The sequence below is a fragment of the Dendrobium catenatum genome, unplaced genomic scaffold, assembly GCF_001605985.2.
Source record: "Dendrobium catenatum unplaced genomic scaffold, ASM160598v2 fragScaff_scaffold_1200, whole genome shotgun sequence".
Taxonomy (NCBI): Eukaryota; Viridiplantae; Streptophyta; class Magnoliopsida; order Asparagales; family Orchidaceae; genus Dendrobium; species Dendrobium catenatum.
In genome coordinates this window covers 111,299-132,742 of record NW_021319662.1, presented here as the reverse complement: position 1 = coordinate 132,742, position 21,444 = coordinate 111,299, and the positions used below count along the sequence as shown (strand labels likewise).

Sequence of the window (21,444 nt, the reverse complement as noted above, 5' to 3'; positions counted from 1 at the left end):
TTTCCTTTAAACTTCAATATAGCCCAGTCAAATCAAACCATGGAACCTCCTCTAATGCATTCTAAACATTATTAGGAGTGCATTAAACTCAAACCCAGACCCTAGGTCAACCTGGTTGACCAAGTCAACTAGGATTGACCTAACAGCCCCTTAAGGGTCTAAATGGTCATACCATTATGACCCTTGGGACCACCTCTACCAAATTCCATTTATCATTTCAATTATGTTGAGACCAAACTAAGCTCTTGGGTCAACCTAGTTGACCAAGTCTTGACTTGGTTGGGCACCTAGTTGACCAAGTCAACCTAGATACCTTTGCAATCCCCATTTTATGTTATTATTTGTAATTAACTTTGTGGTTATTGTTAGTTATTATAATGATAATAATAACAAGAGTATCATTATTAGTATTGTTATTTATGATAATGATAGTAATAGTGATGGTGGCTATTATTATTCCTATTATTACTGTTGAAAAAAAAGAGAAAAAAAAAGAGAAAATAACAAAATAGGGAGAGAGGGAGCAAGGTGAAATTAAGAAAAAGGAGGATGATAAAAGATTATGATAAAAGAAGTGAGGGATCTTGCACATCATCGTTGACGTTGGCATTGAGCCTCTCGAATATATAATATTCCGAACTTAAATCCCGTTTTCGATGTTTGCAGCGAGCCAAAAAATCACTTATACATGGTTTTCTTAGTGTGGTGGGAGGAAATTCAGTGTGATGCTTACAACAAAACGAGTAGTGTACACGCTTTTCTTAGCATGACGAAGACAACTTCTAAGTACCTGTAGATGCCTTATTGCCTATGGGGAAAGAATTGCGTATTTCAAACAGGTACCCCGGAAGACCCATATATGCCTTTCTTGGTGTGGTGGGATTGAAGACTATGGTCGTGGTGTCTCCCGACACCTATCATACACGCCATTATACATGCCTTTCTTTTCGTGGTGGGAAGGCCTAGACTCTTGGAATGTTCCCTAAACAGGGAGATGTCTGGAGGTTGCCGAAATTTGAACTGAACAGGGGACCTAAATGAACTATAAAGGACTTGAATTTGGACAATTAAAAAAGGGGGAGGACCAAACTTGAACTAAACAAATTATATGAAACTCAAACGAAATGCACAGGAACCTAGATTTGAATAAATGCATAAAATAAATCTATAATTCATACAATAACAAGTAATTAAGTACGAATGAATGAAAGAGAAACTTGCAAACATAATGTGCTTACAAGAAATAAGGAGATTGTGGGAAATATGACTTGATTTCTACAAGACGCGACATGGGACTTTTGAATCATGATAGTTAACTTGTAGTATCTATCTCAACCAAACATACAAATAAATAGACATAATTGTGATGAATGGTGTATTTATTGGTAACCTACAATGAGTGCGTTGACCTAATCGCAAGCAACAAAAACAAATCTGTTACAAGCGTGAGGCATTTAACATGCTATAAGCAAAAATCAAGAACTCGCCTTGACCATGTGCTATCATGAATGTATGAAGGAGACAAGTAATGAATAAGATAACTAGCTTACGAGCATATGACACATCCAAAAGTCCATTTACTAGTCGCCACAAAGATCCTTGAATGTTGCAATGTTCTTCCAACCAACATCAACTATTTGACAAATGAAAGCTATAGTTTTTGACAAATGAAAGCTTCAGTTCCCTGCAAATATTGAAATTTAATATGTGATGAATGTAATTCAATCAAAATATTCAACATCAAGATGCAAGCAAACACATTGAATCCTACAAGCAATAAAAATCATAAGGGATGTGTAATTTGATCGTAGACAAACATACAAAATCTTTGACGAGCATTTCATTTGTGAATGGTGGTAATCGATATACAATGCTAATGCTATTCATGTTTATGAAAGAACTGAATAGTCGTAGCAAACACATTACACTCATGGGTAGAGTATGGAGGATGTGCAACGAATACAATAGCTTGCTAACCGACAAGCATGAAGAGATTGTCGGCGAATGTTGCCCAACAGGTAGCCAACATCAAGTTACAAGTGAGCATATTGATTTACATGCAAGTGAGGACAGAGGATATGATGAATCTCCTTTACATATAGATATTAATGCGAGGTGTCATTTGCAAGTAAAGACGAAAATCTACAATGTGTATAGTAGATGCCGATTCGTCCTCGTAGTTAATGATGAGTGATTATCAAGGAAATATGCTGATTCGTTGCAAGCAGAGACAAAAGATATGCAGTAGATGTAAGCTCCTACAAGCTGCTGTAGAAGACCCGTTATACATCCAATGTGTTGTCCACACGAAAAATGCAAAGTGATTACATCAAATGCAAATGCTTATGAGCTGCTATAGGAAACTCGTTGTGCATACAATAGGCTATATGTGAGCGAGTACAAGAAAACTGCGGTGAATGAAGTTATCTACTAGCAATAGTAGAAGAATAGTTAGTGCACAACAATCTACATGTACAAAGCAATGGGCCAACCATAGTGTAATAACACCCCATCGGATATGCAACACTCATACAAGAAGATAGAAGGCGTTTGCAAATTCTCAAGTGAAGTCCTATGTGTTTCTCAATAACAACCCATCTTCATAAAGCAACAAACAACTTATGATGTAGCGTTACACCACCAGATTCTCAACATTCATACAAGCGGACAAAAGTCATTTACGGATTTCTACATAGAGCGCTGTGCACATCCAAATATTGATCATTTGCATAGCTGATCAGCACTAAATATTTTAAAATGCCCATGCCCCTCACACATGCACTACAACATGTGCATATGCAAATATGAATGTATACATACAAGCATATTAACATGTATACATATAAGAATATACACCCGTATGAGCTCCAGTGAGCGTGTTGTACATATGTGACGTCTGAGGATGCTGCACGGGTCAAACAATAAATCTAAGTTCAAATTCGATTCTCCTATGCGAGCAGATATGAGTCGACATGGCTCGAGCTATCAAACAAAGGTATGGTCATGATATCAACCGAGACATTTGTTTTATACGTTCATATTAGACCTTCAAGGTCTATAACAAGAAAATATCACTAATAAAGGCTTGAAGCCCACAATGAACCCGATCATCTGTCGGCAACTGACAGAGTCGACAAGGTTCAACTAGATAAAAGTGCACATGAATACCCCGATGATGGTCGTGTTGAATGTTTATATCAACCGGAGGGGGCTCTACGCCTTCAAATGCCTATGAAAACTCAAAACTCTAAAAAATGTCAAAACATGAAATATTTAAAATTGAAATTATTTGTCAAATTGCTTAATCAAAACTCATTCACCCTCCGCAATAGTTTGTCGAGGTGGATAATTTGAAAAATACTTTAGCTCACAAAGAGCTCATGACTGGTCCAGAATATCACTAGGATTCATTCTCAATACGCCCTTACCAGTAAGGACATGACATTTGTCTTCTAATCGACGATTTGGCCAGAGGGCTCCGCAAAAAACCTGTGGTTTGGCAAGATGACCCCATGTGGTCAATGATTATGAGTGCGACTCTCTGACTTAGTGGCTTGGTCCAATGACTCCGCTATATTACGGTTACGGTCATATAACCCATATGCTCCCCAATGGCTTCAAATTCGTGAGATATGAATCAATATGATATAATCAATAGGGCATAAAGTCCTTCGTTAGCTGAGTTGGATTCAGATTTATCCCCTTAGACAAATATTCACCCAAAGTCTATAAGGTACCCTTGGACGAAGCAACTCATGACTACCTCCTCTGACTAAGTAGACCAGTGACCATGATGACTCGGGACGACGAAACCATGAGATTTTGATCGGGCCCATCGTCACTTCCCTCACAATTCGCTTTAAGTGTAAAATTGTGAAATTTTTAATTTTAAATATTAATTCTCCCAAATTCCTAAGCCCATGTTGCTACTATACATCAGATACTGTGACGTATCTATTTGATGACTAGCCTTAATCGAAAATTCTCTCTCGTTATTGGGATGGTTAATTAACTATATAGGGGCTTGCGCCTATAGAAAACCTGAGCTCACTGAAGTCCTCGCAAAATGTGGGCGAAATCTCTGTGTAGTGTCTTAATGACAATCCAATTTGCCTTTTGAAAATTTACCTTGGAACTTAATTCGTTAAAACTCTTCTGAAAGCAGGGGAGGCCAGGGCATGAATTTTCGGAGCCCACAATATGCCAATGGGTGCTTTTTGCTTGCAAATAACTACCTCTATGGGCAAGGATCAGTGTGGTTCTGTATGCATTAGCTGGCAGTTTGTCCTTCTACCTGTCCATATATAATTCCGCTGTCTCATTGACGCAAGAAGGATTGCTATTACTTAGTAGTTTAATGAGGATTGCTATTACTTAGTAGTTTAATGAGGATTGCTATTAATTAGTAGTTTGTACTTTCATTCTTTCACGAATCTTATAGTCTATTTGCTTGGCTTTGGCTTTTCACATCAGTAAGGTTTTGTGCGAAAGCATACATATTGTACTCGTCTAACCTGCCAAAAGTTTCTATGCTGAAGTTCTTTATATTGGTTTCTCTTTAAGCATAGATATGGGGAATCTGTTGAGCGAATGAGCCCTGAAGAGTTAGAAGAAGGGAAAAAATGGCTTAGTGATACGTTTCACCTTATTCGGTGAGTCCTTTTGTAATGCTTATTGCAGCCCTTCAGCCTTGAAAAATTACGAAGTAAATATTAATTTCGTTGATTTCTGGGGCATGATGGATATCTCACGCATCGTTTTTATACTTGCATTTGGTTATTCTTGCTGATCTGTTCGCTTTATGAAGCAGCTGTGATGATGATGCTATTCCATCTGTTAGTTGGGTTCTAACATTGGCTAAAGCTGCAGTTCTAAGATATGGGGTACGTGGGCTTGTTATTGACCCATATAATGAACTGGATCACCAACGTCCTGTTCATCAGTGAGAATTCTACTTCCATCTAATTTACTCTCCTTTCTATTTGCTTATGTTTTGAGCATTGGATATTAAGTTTATTTTCCCCTGTATCAAATGCAAGCAATCTCTGAAATTGTACTATTTCTATGAGTAAATGATCAAAATGATCTCCTATCTTTCTTGATGTGCCCATTTTACTATTATACCTTTTTAGATGTTCAATTTAGTCCTTTGACTTGTTAAATTTGAACTAATTTGGTTATACTTTAAACTGTCATTTCTCTGGATGAAAATTAGTGGAGAGAAGTTTTCCATTGCGGCATTTTAGATTTTTTTAGGGTCAATTGAGATACTTAATATCTATTCAAATCAATGAGATTGATCCTAAAAATTAAATTTCTCTCACAAAAGCTTTCCTTCACTCTTTTCTGTCAAAAGAAATGTCAAAGTTGACTGAATTAGTTCATCTTTATTGAGATAAGGATTAAATTGAACTTTTAAACCGGTTGGAGGCCAAAATGGACATACTTAAAAAGTTTAGGGATTATTTAGATCGCTTACTCTTATTTACATTTGTTGTAGTTTCCCTATAGCTAGATTTATGGCTTTATGATAATTACTGAGATTTTAATCCAGAAAGCCAGAAGTTCCCCACTTCACCTTGGTCTTTTATTGCTTCTGTACACCCGAGCCCTGCTCTGATGTTTTCTTAATGTGGCATTTGGGTAACAGGACAGAAACGGAGTATGTCAGTCAGATGCTTACTAAAATCAAACGTTTTGCACAGCACCATGCATGCCATGTGTGGTTTGTCGCACATCCAAGACAAGTATATCCATTGTCTTCAAGCTCTTCAATTATTTCATTTTATTCATTTGCATTCTTTTTCTTTCTAACAGTTACAAAACTGGGGAGGCAACCCGCCAAATTTGTATGATATAAGTGGTAGTGCGCATTTCATAAACAAATGTGACAATGGCATTATTGTTCATCGCCGTCGAGATGAAAATGGACCCGTTGATGGTGTTCAGGTAGATGTTCCGCTTTTCAGTGAGATTCTTGAATTTTCTAAGTAAAAAAATCCCCAATAAATGTTGATTTAGAGATATTCAAGTCATGCCAAGTCACATCAATGATAAACATGTTTTGATTGACTTAAATCCTCCGGAAGATACAGTTTCCCTTGATTTGACAGAAATATTGTGGTCTTTTAAATTTTAATGATGCGTTTATTTATTAGATTGTTTTATGTTTTAATTTACACAGTAACTTTTAAGTGTATAAAAAGGCCATATAATGTTTTTCACAAAAAAATAACATATTTCAGCTTGTATCGTATCTTCTTGTTATCTCAACATTACAAGCTTGAGCCTTTTGTCGTCTTTGGAAACAAATTTTGTTGAGGTTATGTAAATGTTAAGAAAGCGTCTTTTCTCACCAAAAACTTGAAATTTTTGGAGTTTACATTTGGCATTTGGTTAACATAATCAAAAGAGAAGAAAAATCAATCCACATTTCACGCTTATTACGATATCTACAATTGATTGGGAGGGGATTAATTATGAAATGTTTCCTAATTGAATAGGGCATATTTAGGGGCTGATTTGGGGGCTGATTTGGAGGGGATTAATTTAGAAATATTTTCTAATTGAAGAGGACATATTTGGGGGTTGATTTGAGTGCTGATTTGTGAGGGAAATAATTAAGAAAATAGAACAGATTTTGGAGAAAATTGGGGGAGGGTTGTTTGGATATTTGTTGTTTATTATTTTCTTAAAGTAGGTGATTTTCCTAGGGCTAGTGTATATAGTGTTTTGCTGAATTTAGATTGTTCTTAGGTTGAGTGGGCTCTAGCTGGTGGCTAGGGATTTGAGAGAGCCGGATCGTCTTCTCCAAATTGAAGATCCACTTGTATCTTGCAATTTCCTTCATAAATCTTTCAATAAAATGTGTCTTGAGTGTTTATGTTCCTAGTTTTTCTTGTTGTATGTTCGCTGGTTTTGCTGAAATCAATTTTCAGCCAGAGTTTTCTAAAATTTTTATCCACTTCCTATTAGTAAAACTTGTGAGATTCTCTTCCTATATTTAGCATTTTGTATTGAAATTGTATTGTACTTCGAGGAACTTATGTTGGGATTCACTAGTTGGGTTTTAGGTAGAGATGTATGTTCAACTCTAAGATTTAGGCATTAAAATCACAATCCTTTGGCTCAGCAGGAGCATGTTGAGTCTCTTTGATGGGTTTAGAGTTTAAAGATCCCTTCTATCTTAGTTTTGTGCTTTAACAAACTTGGTTAAGAAATTGGCTTGAATTATCTTTATTGTCTTGCCAGGAGATTAGCACAACTTTTGCCCTGTGCTTTTTATTTTTGCGGACTTAGTGAAGGATGCATGCCAATTACCTAGTCCCCATGGCTTATATTAGATTGGTGAAGAATAGTTGTCAATCGTATGCATGTTGTTTTAGTGGACTTGTTGATGATAACTTTCCCTTAGTTTAGCTTCAAATTTTGTACACACTTTTGGATAACTTCTTCAGTTTTGTGTATTATGGTTTGTTGAACTTATTGAAGAAGAGAAGTTCTTTTGGTCTTCTCTTTGTGCTCGGTAGACTTGTTTTGATGTTGTCTTGACCCTCCGACTAATTGAGTAGATCTTCTTCATTTGGACTACTTAAACTTATCAAGTTGGACAGGCATGGAACTTGATGGTTCTTGTTATTAGACTAATGAAGTGTAGGTAGGGTTCCTTTACTATGACATTTTTTGTGGCTTATTGAGTAACTAGAGTTGTCAGTTTCATAAAAAGTGGAAAATTTTATTTCTGCATACCTTAATCATTTAAAATGCAAAATATATTATATGATATATGAAATTGTGTATGAAAACTCAAAAAATTAATTAAATAAAAAATTAAGCACAAAATTCTTTATAAAAATAATTATAATTAATTAGTAATTAATCTTTATTTAGAAAATTTAAAGGTTAAAATTTGACATTTATGATCAGATAAGTTTGCTAAAATAAATGTGACATAATTAAAAACTGTTTATTTGTATATATAAATTTAACCTAATATTTTTTAATTGAGAAAATAAAATACAATTAGTTAATTAATCATAACTAGCACAATATAAGTATGGTAAGCTATGTTGCACCGATACGGATACGGTGACACAGATACGACACGGTACGGATACGGGACACGTCAATTCTTAAAATTCAGGATACGGGTACGACGCGGACACGACATCATAATTTATAAATCATACATAAAAAATAAGAAAGCAATCAAAGCATAATATTTGAAATTACAAAAAAAAATGACAACAACATCATTTGTAGCCTTGTAGCTTATAATATCAAAATATAAGTAAGCATTAAATGTCTAGTACAACAACAAAAGCATAAACATAAATTATCTAGCACATAAAGTTTCAACTATTCAATAGAAGGAATGATATGATTAGCTTCTTCAGTGGTTTGTCTTTGAACTTCTATATCATCTTCATTAAATATCATAGCTTTTAATCCAGGCTCATCAAGTGAAAGAGTAGTAATTTCTAATATTCTCATATCATCAAGAGACTCAATTCCATCTCGGAAATGAGAGAACTTTGCTCGCAGCTGCGGAAGTAAATACAACACATCTTTTTCTTTTCGGATTTCTTTTTGTTTTTCAACGGACACGTGTATCGGATACGCGTGTCCTTTTGAAATTAAATAGTATTTTAATTGGATACGTCTTTGGCGTATCCAATACGTATCGGTGGAGTATCGGAGGCGTGTCCGTGTATCCGTGTATCGGATACAGCACGTCTTCATAAATAGGTGTATCGATGCAACATAGATGGTAAGCCAATTTAATAGAATTAGAAAAATTAAGGTCACATAAACTTATGAAAAATGTGGGTGATCAAAATCATAATGTTGCATAAATTATGCACACAATCACTAATTATATAGTTAATAAAATAAATAACATATTAATATTTAATTAGCAAAACTGTAAATAAATAGAATAAATCTAAATAACTTATGAATATGAAATGATATAGAATTATTTGTAATAATTAAAAAAATAATTTTGAATACTTATAGATAATTCAATCAATTTAACTTTTTTTATCATCCTTGAATCCTTGGTTTGAGTAAAAGTCAATCAATTTATACTGGAAAACCCTGAACACATACCTTGTATCTTCACTTTGCAATTGAATCTCCTTACACCAAATTGAGTCCATCTCTCGTTGATCAAAGCTCCAAGAAAGCTCAGTAAAATCAGTCATCATCTTTAATCTTTTTAGTAAATGATTTACCTGAAAGAAAACACTTAGCATATCGTTATATGTATTTCTTTTTAGGCTAATTTAACTTAACTTTTTAGGATCATTATTATGATTTTACCTATTTTGCACTTAGCGTTTGCTTGCCATGTAATAATTATACTTTTTGCTATTTTTCTATTGAGAAGATTTTTGTAAGAAAGGTGCGGAACAAAGTTATTGGACGCATTGGAGATGCACAATTATTATATGACAGGTATGCAAATTGCTTCTTTTTTCTTTTGAAAAGTTTCATTATTTTGATCCATGATGTGATACTTTGACATGCTGTCAATCTGTTAAGATTTCATCTGAACAAAGTTTTGTAGGATTTTTAATGTTCAATACATTTTCCATTCTTATCCAAATTTTTGTCGTATGAAGCTTCTATTCAAATCAGTGCTTTTGAAGCTTCAAAAGTGTATGGGAGTGAGCGAGTTCCAACTGATGATTTCTCTCTTTCTTAAATTAAGAACCTTGTGGACAGAAAAGTAACTTTGATCAGTGAATTATGAAGTCAGTATTAAATTAGCTTTATATTAAGTTTGATTTTGTTTGACTGGAATCATTCCTTTTTGCTTTTGTGCGATGTGCTAGCTTGTATTTTGATGCAATTCCCAATATTCCGATAATGCCATGCTCCTATTTTCCAGTCATGTCATAAAGTTTTCTTGCCTGAGATATGACATGCTTCTCATCAAAACCGTTCTAAGGAAATGATTGATTTTAGCTTATTGGATCTATTTACAGCAATACACATTGGGATTCAAAGAAACGATTGAAAAATGAATTTAGGAATATAAGATTTCACAATTTAATGAATCCTTTACAATATGAAGTTATTCATGCTCCTGATAAGCTTTCAGAAAATTCTAGCAACATTGGGGTTTAGAAATAAAATATAAAATAATTAGAATAATAAGAATGCAATAATCTAATTTGAATCAGTAGGAGTTCAATGGTATTCTACCAGTTAAGGACACACATATATATGTCATGATCAATTCCGGATGTTCGAATTAATGATGTGGGAATATATGGTCAAACGAGTAAATTTTCATTTGCTAAAACTATCACCAATAAAAAAACCTCTAAAAACTTTGAAACATTTAAAATAAAAATGATATTGTTAAAAATCCCAACCGTCCCTTGACACTTGTTCCAACGGCTAGGATGGGAATTCGTGGGAGGCTCACCTAAATAACGCCGATCTCTATTAAATCCTAGTCGTCCCTTGACACTTGATCCCAAGGCCAGGATAGGAATCTGTGGGAGGCTGACCTGTATCACACCGATCTCCTTCCATATTTGGGTGGCTGATTTAGGAAGGATTATATTAGCAAAATTATGCATGATTATGTAATTATTTGTTTCTTTATTAAGATATCATGTATAGATCTATTAATAGGGATAGTTTTGTATAATAAAATGAAAGCTTTTCCCTCTCAAATTCTCTAAAGTTAACATGGTATCTGAGCCTTCATTGCCTTGGTCGGAATTCTGAGTTTTTTTTTTACTAGTGGACTTCTTGAAGGGAAGGCCCTTGCCTTCAGGAAGGAAAGGGAGTGGGTTCCCAACTTGTTCATTCCTACTACGTTCAACAGAGAGGACGGAGAGTGCTTGATGTATTTAGATTTTTGCATTATTTTTGTTTTGAACAATATTAGTTATATTTTCTATTTTTTGTTTTATTTTTATGCTATCCAACGATGGTGGTAAATCCAATGATCATGGTAGGAAAAGGTTTGGGTTATGCTTACCTTGAGTTTTCTGGCTTTGGGGTCCACCTTGTCCTTTGGGTTGTTTTTTGGTTTCAAGAGGGCCTTGGCTGTTTTCGGTTTGAGCTTTAGCTGTTGAAATTCTAGTGGTGCCAGCTCATTAATATCTAGTGGAGGTGTAGCTCATTATGAGCTGATGTTTAGCTCTGAAATTAGAGAAGTGTGCAAGCTTTTGGGTGTGTGGAACTTGTCTTTTCCTCTTCTTGTTGCCTCTTTGGCTGCTGCAGTTTTCTGCTGGTTTTTCCTCCCACGGCTGCTTTGGTTTCTCTGTCCCGTGGTCCCCTTTCTCTCATTAAAAGTGATGGCTGTTTGGTTGCTGAAAACCCGATACTTACCTGTTGGATTCCTGTGCTTGACTGTTGAAACCGTGGCCTCCTCCTTGAGAATTGTTGTGCCGTTTGGGATTTCTATAACAAAAAACTCCTGGTTTTCTGTGCTGAAACCGTGGCATTGGCTCTGTATTTGGCTGGTTCCGTGGCCTTGTTCTGTTTGGAAATGGCCGTGACTCTTGGGATATCATGCAAGGTGACTTTTGTCCTTTCATTTCTATTATTTTATATGGGATTTGAGGGGTTTTTGGGCTGTTAAGTTTCTCCCCTATTGCCTATATATATGAGATGCTTGGAGATGAATTGGGTGGTGAATTATTGTGAGCAAAATTGCTATTGACTTGCGGGTTATTGGAAAAGCTTGCGAGCTTTGTCCGTCTTCTTTCTCATCCCCTCCGGAAATCCTACGGGCTCTTTCCAATCTTTCTTCTCGGGCTTCTAATCTCTTCGTCTCTCCGCAAGTTCCACTCCACCTGTATCTTTCTTCTAGTTCCGTTGGTAAAGTTTGTTGGCTGTTTTAGTGGATTTGTTGGCTGTTTTGGTGGTATTTACTGGAGGAGTTTGGTATGACGTTGGACCCCTTTGCAGTGGTGGACCCTTTGGTTTGCATATCTAAACATTATCTGAAATATATATTCCTACAATCGGTGCATGTGAGAGTTTTGTATAATAAAATGAAAGCTTTTCCCTCTCAAATTCTCTAAAGTTAACATGGTATCTGAGCCTTCATTGCCTTGGTCGGAATTCTGAGTTTTTTTTTTACTAGTGGACTTCTTGAAGGGAAGGCCCTTGCCTTCAGGAAGGAAAGGGAGTGGGTTCCCAACTTGTTCATTCCTACTACGTTCAACAGAGAGGACGGAGAATGCTTCATACTGCGGTCTCTGTGTTCGATCGAGAAAGACGAACATCTCGTGCGTCTCGTCTGGAGGAGTCGAGCGAGAACCCCACGACCTTTGTATTCAATTAAGAGAGACGAACGTCTTGTGAACCTCTCTCGCATGCATCCAAACAGGATGAGAGAGGAGTCCGACCATAAAATTATGCCCTTGTGTTTGGGGTGGAACCAAGCGGGAACGTGCGTCCCTGAAGCTTGTAGAATGTGGTAGCCTCCTCTCGTGTGCGCAAGGGCGGAACCTAGAGGAGCCAAGCATGAGCTTGCATCTGGATGAGAAACTGTGAGGCTGCACGGGATGAGAGATCGTGCGTCTTGACCGAGCGGGTGTATGCTTCTGGGCGGAATCTCTTGACACTGTATCCAACGGCCAGGATGGGAATTCGTGGGAGGCTCACCTGAATCACGCCGATCTCCTTCCATATTTGGGTGGCTGATTTAGGAAGGATTATATTAAGGCAATTATGCATGATTCTGTAATGATTTGTTTCTTTATTAAGATATCATGCATAGACCTATTAATAGGGATAGTTTTGTATAATAAAATGAAAGCTTTTCCCTCTCCAATTCTCTGAATTTAACAGATATAAATATCTTTCTCTCGAAGTATCTCGCTTACGATATGCATTCTCTTCTCTTCTACTCATTTTAAGTTAATCAAATAATACAAGTGAATGTTATCAGAAATAAAAGTATATTAAAAAGAATTCAATGAGTAAATTATGTTTCTAAATTACAGGAACACAAGGACTTTGAAATAATATGTATGCTCATTCCAAACATAAATTAATTCCATTTAAATTATTTTAAACATGATCATCAATGTTATACATATATCATATATTTATTCTTTTTCGTAAATAATACAACCATCATAAGAGTCACCGTCTAAAATAATATCAATGAAATTACTCATTTTCCATTTCTTTTTCTTTTCCTTTTCAATAACCTTTTTCATTTACTTGCACGAGTATCTTTCGTCCCCAGCTAGTAGCATAAGCGAGTGTGCTCCATCAGTCAATCATGCACATACAAACATATTTTATCTAGTCATTATTCATATAATATTTATTAACTTTGTATGATATAACAACAACAACATCAAACCTTTGTCCCACTACGTTGTGGAATCCAAATGTGTAATATAACTTTGTATGATAATTTGAAACAAAACATATTAATTTTCATTTGACTTAACATGATCAATCATTGTATATAAGTGACAAATCATGATCTAGCTTGCAATAAAGAGTTAATAAAGAGGTATTATTATCTTTCAATGCATTTAATTTGAGAGAGAACAAAATTATTACTGTAATTAAAAAGACATGAGTACTCACCTTGAATTTAGGTGTTGCACTGTTTTATTCTTACACCTTACTTCGAGGTCGATAAATTTAACACTTATATAAAAAATATTATTATTTAATTTATGGATTGCCTGCTAATCCTTAACATTTAAATTTATTTATATTTTATTAAAATATACTCTTATTTTTCTTTCTATACAAATTATGCTTAGCTCATAAATTCATTATTTGTCTAAATCTAATTTACAATTTAATGTGATATAAATTTAATTTATTCCTTATCTAGTTTAAAATATCATATACGAATTTAATTATGGTCTCTTTACATGTATATACATATACTCAAAATATATACATATATATTATAATTAACAAATAAAATTTTCAACTAAATTACTTGCAAAGTAAATTTTAGATTACACTTTCTTAATAGTATTTACTATTTTCATTCTTAAGAAATTCATAAATTAATAATTTAATAAATAATATTTAGGCATTAGATAAGATCTTAAGTTTATTTTAAAATTTAATCAACATTAGTTAAACATACAACAACAACAACAACAACATCAAGCCTTTATCCCACTACGTGGGGTCGGCTACATGAATCCTTTGTCTCCATTGTGTCCTATTAAAAGTCAAATTCTCGTTTAAATCTAATAAAGAAAGGTCATTCCTAATATTTTCTAACCAAGTCTTTTTAGGTCTACCCCTACCTTTCTTAACATAAGTCAAATCTAATACCTCTACTCTCCTAACCGGGTCATCGCAAGGCCGCCGTTTTATGTGACCAAACCATCTAAGGCGACTTTCTCTAATCTTATCTTCTACTGGAGCTACTCCAACCTTTTCACATATATGCTCATTTCGTATCCTATCTCTAAGGGTAAAGCCACTCATCCACCTGAGCATCCTCATCTCTGCCACACTTAACTTAGTATTATGCTTCTCTTTTAAAGGCCAACATTCGGCACCATAAAGCATTGCAGGCCTCACTATCATACACTTAACATTAGTTAAACATACAATCTAAAAAAAATACTTTACCTTTTTTCCTAGTTGATGTCAATCTCAAGCCCTAACCCTCACGCAAGCATTTTCCTCCTCAGTAGCTTGCTTGTAGGTTCTATCCCCCTTGCTCCTCTCTTGATTTCTCTCATTTAACGATGCTGGACGGAGCGGAACAGAGTTATTTTGCACGAGTCGCTGCTTTTCACTTCCGTATGCATTTCCTTACTCCATTACATGATAGGAAAGACAAACATATTCATATTTTAGATTTGTATGAAAATCCTACTTGCAAATAGATGGAAGAATGTTAGGAGTGGCAATATTGTTTATGCAAAAAATTTAGAAAGAAAAAAACCACAAGGCTTTATGAAATGATTCAACTTGCGTATCGTATCAGTTACAAGTGATGCCCTTACAATAAGGAAAGATATTGATATGATATAGAAGACATGAATAGTAGAGAACGGATTCCATGGTGGAGGTTCGAAGAGTCTTAATGCATTTGAGTTATCTTCAAGACAACATTATTTATGGTATGTTCGATCGTTCTTCTTTGAGGAAAGGAAACAATAAATTAAGAAGCCCAATGTAATTCTTATTGTTAATGTTGTTAGTTAGAGTTCACATCGAAGGCTTGCATCAGCTTTGTAGATGATATCATGAGTTGCTGTTGGTGGTGATAGCGGGTGATAAAGTTAGTGGATGTAGACTTTTGTGTCGACGGTGTGCATCAACAACCTTATAAGTAATTCATGTCACGATATTATTGGTGATGGTTGACAATGAAGTTAGCAGGCATTGGCGCTGATGTCGAAGACATGCATTAGCCTTTTAGGTGATGACATGCATTGACGTTATTGATGATGGTGGGTGATGAAGTCAATTGGCTTCAATGTTTTTCCACATCGTGTGTTATTTTTATAGGCGATGATGTTTATTAATGTTGTTGATGATAACGAGCGATGAAGTTGATGGACATTAATATTTGCGTCAACAATGTGTATCACTTTTATAAGCGATGGTGTTTGTCAACAAATGTTGATGACTAAATCAGCGGACATCGACATTAGTTCAACAATATGAATTAGCCTCCTAGGAGATGGTGTGAGTTGATGTTGTTGATAATGACGGGCAAATTGAATTATTAATAATAATTTTCATATAATATGGATTTTTGCACGAATAAAAAACTCAAATTTGACCAGTGCCAGGCGATGACATGCAAATCGAGATGCACGATGAACGAGAAATGACACTTTCACATATAATTATAATTCATCCTTGTACCATGCCAACACTTTCCCCTCCAAGCACATCCCATCCGCTATTAGTCTCTCCTCCGTCAACTTATTGACAGTAAAATACCTTTCTACCCTTTATATCCACCCATGTGCATCATCTAAAAAATAGGCATCTTCAGTTTCCTCACCCTGGGATCTCCTATGTTCCACTTGTTTCTTCTATAATTTCCCATTTTCCAAGAGGGTGATTCTCCCCAAGTATCCCAATCATCTCTTCTATGCTCGTGCCCAAACCTTTCGTCAAAATCTCACATTTTTCTTTCAAATTAGCACCCCTTGGATCATAATCAGTCATTCTACTTTCAAATTCAGCTCCCTTCTTTCAAATTCAGCTCCCCTTCGGTCATAATCAGCCCCTGTCCTTTCAAATTCTGCCCCTCTTCTCAAATTCAACAAGCCTTTCGTTTATGTCCCACCCTCTCACACCTCTCCCCATATCCTCTTCCTAACTCTTCCCTAGGAATAGGCTCTAGGTGAGGCATCTTTCTTCTCCCTCTAAAATCTCCACATTCTGATCTTTCTTTTTTCTTATTGGATTAGAGTTTTCCCCATTTTCTTAGGTACTAGTGGCTTTTCTAGCCTCTGATAACGCTGTCTTGGGTTGGTCCTCGAGCTGCTTTTTCAACATCTCCTCTATAGAAAAATTTCCATCGATTTTCTCATAGACGGTTGAAATTTGACCTTTGAAATATGAAAATTGAGTTTGGAAATATTAAATTTCATATTTTAATTGTTCCATTTCCCCCTCCAACATTTCTACCTTTCTTCCAGCAATAGGTACCCGGATCAAGGCTCCAAACTGTCAAAAATAATTAATTCTGGTCTTCAAACAGCAGAAATCAATACTTTGAAAGGAAAAACGTAGCAGAAATTGGAAAGCAAAAGGCCTTAATCTTAGCCTAGGACACCACTTTGATAACAATTTGATAGGAACTTGATACAATTTACTCGAAATCAGTGAACGACAATAAGAAATTAGGAATTAGAACATACTAAAACTATTTTATTGCAAGATATATAAAGAAAATAGCAAGATATAGTTGGATCTTTAATTGGAGAGGAAGATCCGGCTCTCCCAAATGCGTAGCTGGCTGCTAGAGCCTTCACAATTTAAGAAATTCTAATTTCAGCAAACTCAAAATATAATCCTGAAATCACTCTATTGCACCCCTAATTACCTCATAAATTTGAATTCATATCAGTCATCTTTCCCTAAATAATTTCATCCCAAATTTAAATTTAAATCAACCCACTTTCCTTTCCCTAAATAAATCTTCCTAATTTCCTTTCAGTCAAATCAACCCTCTTACCCTAAATATATATGCATATCCCAATCAAATCAACCCGTTTTCTCTAAATAAAACTTCCTCCCAATCAAATCAAACGATCCATCATTGTCCTAATGATATAAAACCCATTTTAAATCGGGATGGAGCATAATGCTTGATGTTGAGCTGAATGGTTTGCTTACCAAGTCATATTCTTGCTTTTCAAGGAGGATGGATGAAAAGTAATAAAAATGAAGTTAGATTATGATTTCTTTTGTAAAGGTTAACACACGAGAAACTCATTAAGAATTTAGCAAATAAGTTTAAACTCTTTAGTTTAAAATTAATGATTCATATAATGTTGGACTTTATTTTGAAATAAGGTTCATGAATATTATTTAAATATAATTCAATTCGAACTTAATATTTAGATCTGTACTCTAATTTAAAGACAATGCCTCATGTTATTTCATAAATATAAAGTATCTTTAAGTTTTATGTTAGAAGTAGATGTGAACTAAAAAAAAAATCACTTCTATGCATCATACGGTGGTTATAGTGCCATATAAACTACTTAAAGCATATATAAATAGACTTGAAGTTTTAAGAGAGTTTATAATCTCCCTTAACGGCTCATTTGGTCCCTTGTAGATGAAAACAAATATTTTATGAAGTTACGATTTTGTTTTCACTTACTATGCGTATGAAAATGAATTCCTGATTTTTAAGAAATTTCTTAAAACTTTTTTTCGACCCCATAATGGGTTTGTTTGAATGTTTTCCAAATTCTAGTAACCAAAGGCAACCCTATCTAGTATTCTCTTCCTTGTAAAGGATTTCATTATTTTATGGATCATGAACTTTGTGCAGGGTTACTGGACGGTTTCATGACATCCAGTGATGTTCCATAGCAACAATCATTGAACGTGCCAAAAAATAGAAGCTATTCCACATACAAAGCCACAACAAAGCAATGGAAGTGTTTTCAGACTGTTTTTGTTCGGGACGGCTTTATTACTGCTTCGTAAAGCAGCTTTCTAGTATAAAAATTAAATTTTTTATGTTAAAAAGTTGCTTTAAGAAGCAGAAAGAAAGTCATCCAAAATGAAGCCTGAAATGGCACCTCTGCAAAATGCTCATCCGAATTTTCTCAGGATTTAGGTATTCAGTTCTTTAATCCATTTGTACTTGTAGTTGGCTTGCTGATTTTACACGCTGTTGGGACTGTCCTGGTTTATGTGTATATGCAATTGATATGTAGCATCATATGTTGCTTTGTTTGAGTCGATACTGATGCATTGTATCAGCTTTACTTCAATTCTAAGAGGAGTATTAGTTAGCTTGAAGCTCAATTTTTGTTTAGGGTTTAGCATTGTTTTTAATATATTTGATTTGCTATGTGACAGATAATTTGTTGAAGTTATTTCTGTTTGCATGGGAGAATTATTACGTTCGGTGACCGAACATCTGGACACCCAATCCAGACGCGTCACCTGAGTACTCTAGATCCTAATGTATTTTGGTGATGTGGTGCGTTTGGATTGATTTCCGGACGAATCCGGACACCGGACATAATAATTTGCCATTTGCATGATGCTATCTTTCTAATTGTTAGGTGGAGAATAGTCTCTCTTCCTAAGAAGGGACAAATACATCACGTATAAATGGTATTCAACTTCTCTCTCTCTCTCTTATAAAAGAAATTAAAATAGTCTCATGGTGAGATTATTCCATGAGATTATTTTGGAGATTATTTTTGTTCATCTTTAAAGATTTGAATAATCAAAATAATTTTTTAATATAAATGGAGATTATTTTGATATTTAATAAAGAGTCAAAATAGTTTTGATTATTTCTCATATATATATATATATATATAATTATATTATATATATAAAAATTATAAATTAAAATAAAAAAATAAAATTTTAGTTTCAAATTAAGAAATTGAGTTTAATGAGTTAAGTTTGAGCTTTTCAAATGAGCTTGAACTTATAAATAAATTTTTTAAAGAGCTGAGTTCGAATTTAGTAAGAATTAAACAAATTTAGCTCAATTAGGCAGATAGAAGACTCGACTCCACTCCTATTAATGGATCGACTCGTATACACTCCTAGTAACGGCTATGCAAATCTTTCAATTTTGGTTAAATTACAATATTGATCAACATATTATATTAATATATTAAAATTATTAAATTTAAAAATATTTCATGATATCTATTTTTGAGTATGATTAACCAAATAATGGGTATTATTCAAAAATAATTTCTATGATGGGGAGAACTATAAACAACATAAAGAAGTCTAAAAATTTGAGTTGAGCATGTGAAGAACTATCAACATAGAAACATGTTCAAACTTACAGCTAGATAACTAAGAAGCTTTTGAAAGATAATTCCAAAATTAATATTTTATATTATGAATCCACCAAATGTCTTTTACCAGCAAAGATAAAAATATTAATTATTTATTGGTAGTTAGAGACAATTAGTCAGTAGAGTGAAGCAAATCTACTTCTAGAATTTATAGACTCATTCTAAGGTGATAAATTAGTAAGAATTTTATTTGGGATAATTTTTTTTATTATTTTATAAAATAAATTTTCAATACAAAATTTGAACTAAAAAATTATTTCAAAAAACAGTAAGAAAACTGTTCCAAATAAAGCCTAAGTTAATTTGGGATGTCTGATCACAACTTTGATTTGCGAGGTATTCAAATTGCTTTAAGACGAGTGCAATTTATGATCATATAGAAGCACTAATCTCCATGCAAATATTAGGGATTTTAAGCCTATCCTAATACAAATTTCATTAAGATATTCTTACATAATCATTTTTTGTCATTCGAAGCATCAAATATTATAAATATAAGAGTAGAGAGTTCATTGATACTTGTTGATCTTCTAGACTTACCTACTATTTGTAGGTTTGAATTAATATACAATGCTATATAAAAATGATGCATTTAAATTAAATTACATAACAAATGTTATAAAATGAATTAATTTAGTAGCATATAATTTCTAATTATATAGAGAATTCATGATGGGATCTAATAAAATTTTGATGAAGTCTCCAATGAGTGGCTTTAAAACTTGGACAAACGATTTGGACCAACTTCAGACTCGGAGGCAAACATGAAGGAAGATCTCAATTGGAGCTCAAAGGATGGCTTAAAATAATAATAATTATTATTATTATATTTCTATTTCCATCGATGAAATTTCTAAATAACTCATCACTTTGATGATAGCAATGCTGAACGTAGATCTCAACCGGAGGAGTTAATTTCAAACACTTCAAATACAACCCAAATGCCCATGAAATTCAAAACTCCAAAAAATATGAAGATTCCAAAATGTTTAAAATTTGAAATGAACTATCAAAATGATTAAAGCAAAAACTCATCCACCATCCGCAACAGTTTTTCGAGGTAGACAAATTTGAAAATGTACTTCAGCTCATAAAGAGCTATTGTCTGATCGAGATTATCACTATTATTCATTTTCAAACAATCTCTTGCTAGCAAGGACGTGGCATGTGTCCTCTAACCAGCAGTTTTGCCGTCAAATGGCATTGTAGGTAAATGGTTATGATTGGGGCCCTTTGAATTGTGTGGTTTGCCGACAAATGGCACCACTAAATTACGATCATGGTCAGAGCCCGTATACTCCCAAATAGCACTAAATCATTGAGATATGAAATTATGAATCAATATGATATAATCGATAGGGCTCAAAATCCTCTATTAGCTAAGGCGAATTCAAATTTGTCCCCTTGGACGACGCAACTCATGGCTGCCGACAAGGATCCTTCTCTTAGGTTGGGTCGACTACCTCCTTTGACTAAGTAAACCAGGGACCATGATGGTCTGGGATGACGGAACCACGAGATCTTGATCGAGTCCATCATCCATTCCCCCACCAACCGCTTTAAGTGCAAGGTGGTTAAATTTCTATTTTAAATATCAAATCTTCCAATACTTAAGTTTGTGCTGCTACTATACACCAGATATCGCGTATCTCTATGTACCTGATAGATGACTAGCCTTAATCAAAAGTTCTCTCTCATTGTCAGGAGCGGTAAGTAATTATAGGGGCTTGCACCTATAGGAAACCGGAGCTCATATCTAAAATCCACACAAAATGAGGGCGAAATCTCTGGGCATTGTCTTATCTACAAACCCATGCCTTCCCAAAATCTATCCCGGAACTTAATCTGCAAAAACTCCCCTGAAAAGCAACCGGGACGCCGGGGCGTGAATTTTCGGAGCCCACACATGATTTCTAATTATATAGAGAATTCATGA

At 34.5% G+C, this 21,444-nt stretch overlaps 1 protein-coding gene across 1 annotated transcript in view; it reads left to right on the top strand.

The window, feature by feature from the left end:
- Positions 1 to 18,483, top strand: part of LOC110102885 (twinkle homolog protein, chloroplastic/mitochondrial) — a 37,932-nt gene extending 19,449 nt beyond the window's left edge. Inside the window, exons 16-21 of the mRNA XM_020831381.2 lie at positions 4,569 to 4,652; positions 4,811 to 4,942; positions 5,651 to 5,747; positions 5,818 to 5,949; positions 9,392 to 9,459; positions 18,002 to 18,483. Of these exons, the coding sequence (XP_020687040.1) occupies positions 4,569 to 4,652; positions 4,811 to 4,942; positions 5,651 to 5,747; positions 5,818 to 5,949; positions 9,392 to 9,459; positions 18,002 to 18,032 (544 nt within the window). The 3' untranslated portion in view covers positions 18,033 to 18,483. The remainder of the gene's footprint in view (positions 1 to 4,568; positions 4,653 to 4,810; positions 4,943 to 5,650; positions 5,748 to 5,817; positions 5,950 to 9,391; positions 9,460 to 18,001) is intronic.
- Positions 18,484 to 21,444: the final 2,961 nt, after the last annotated feature.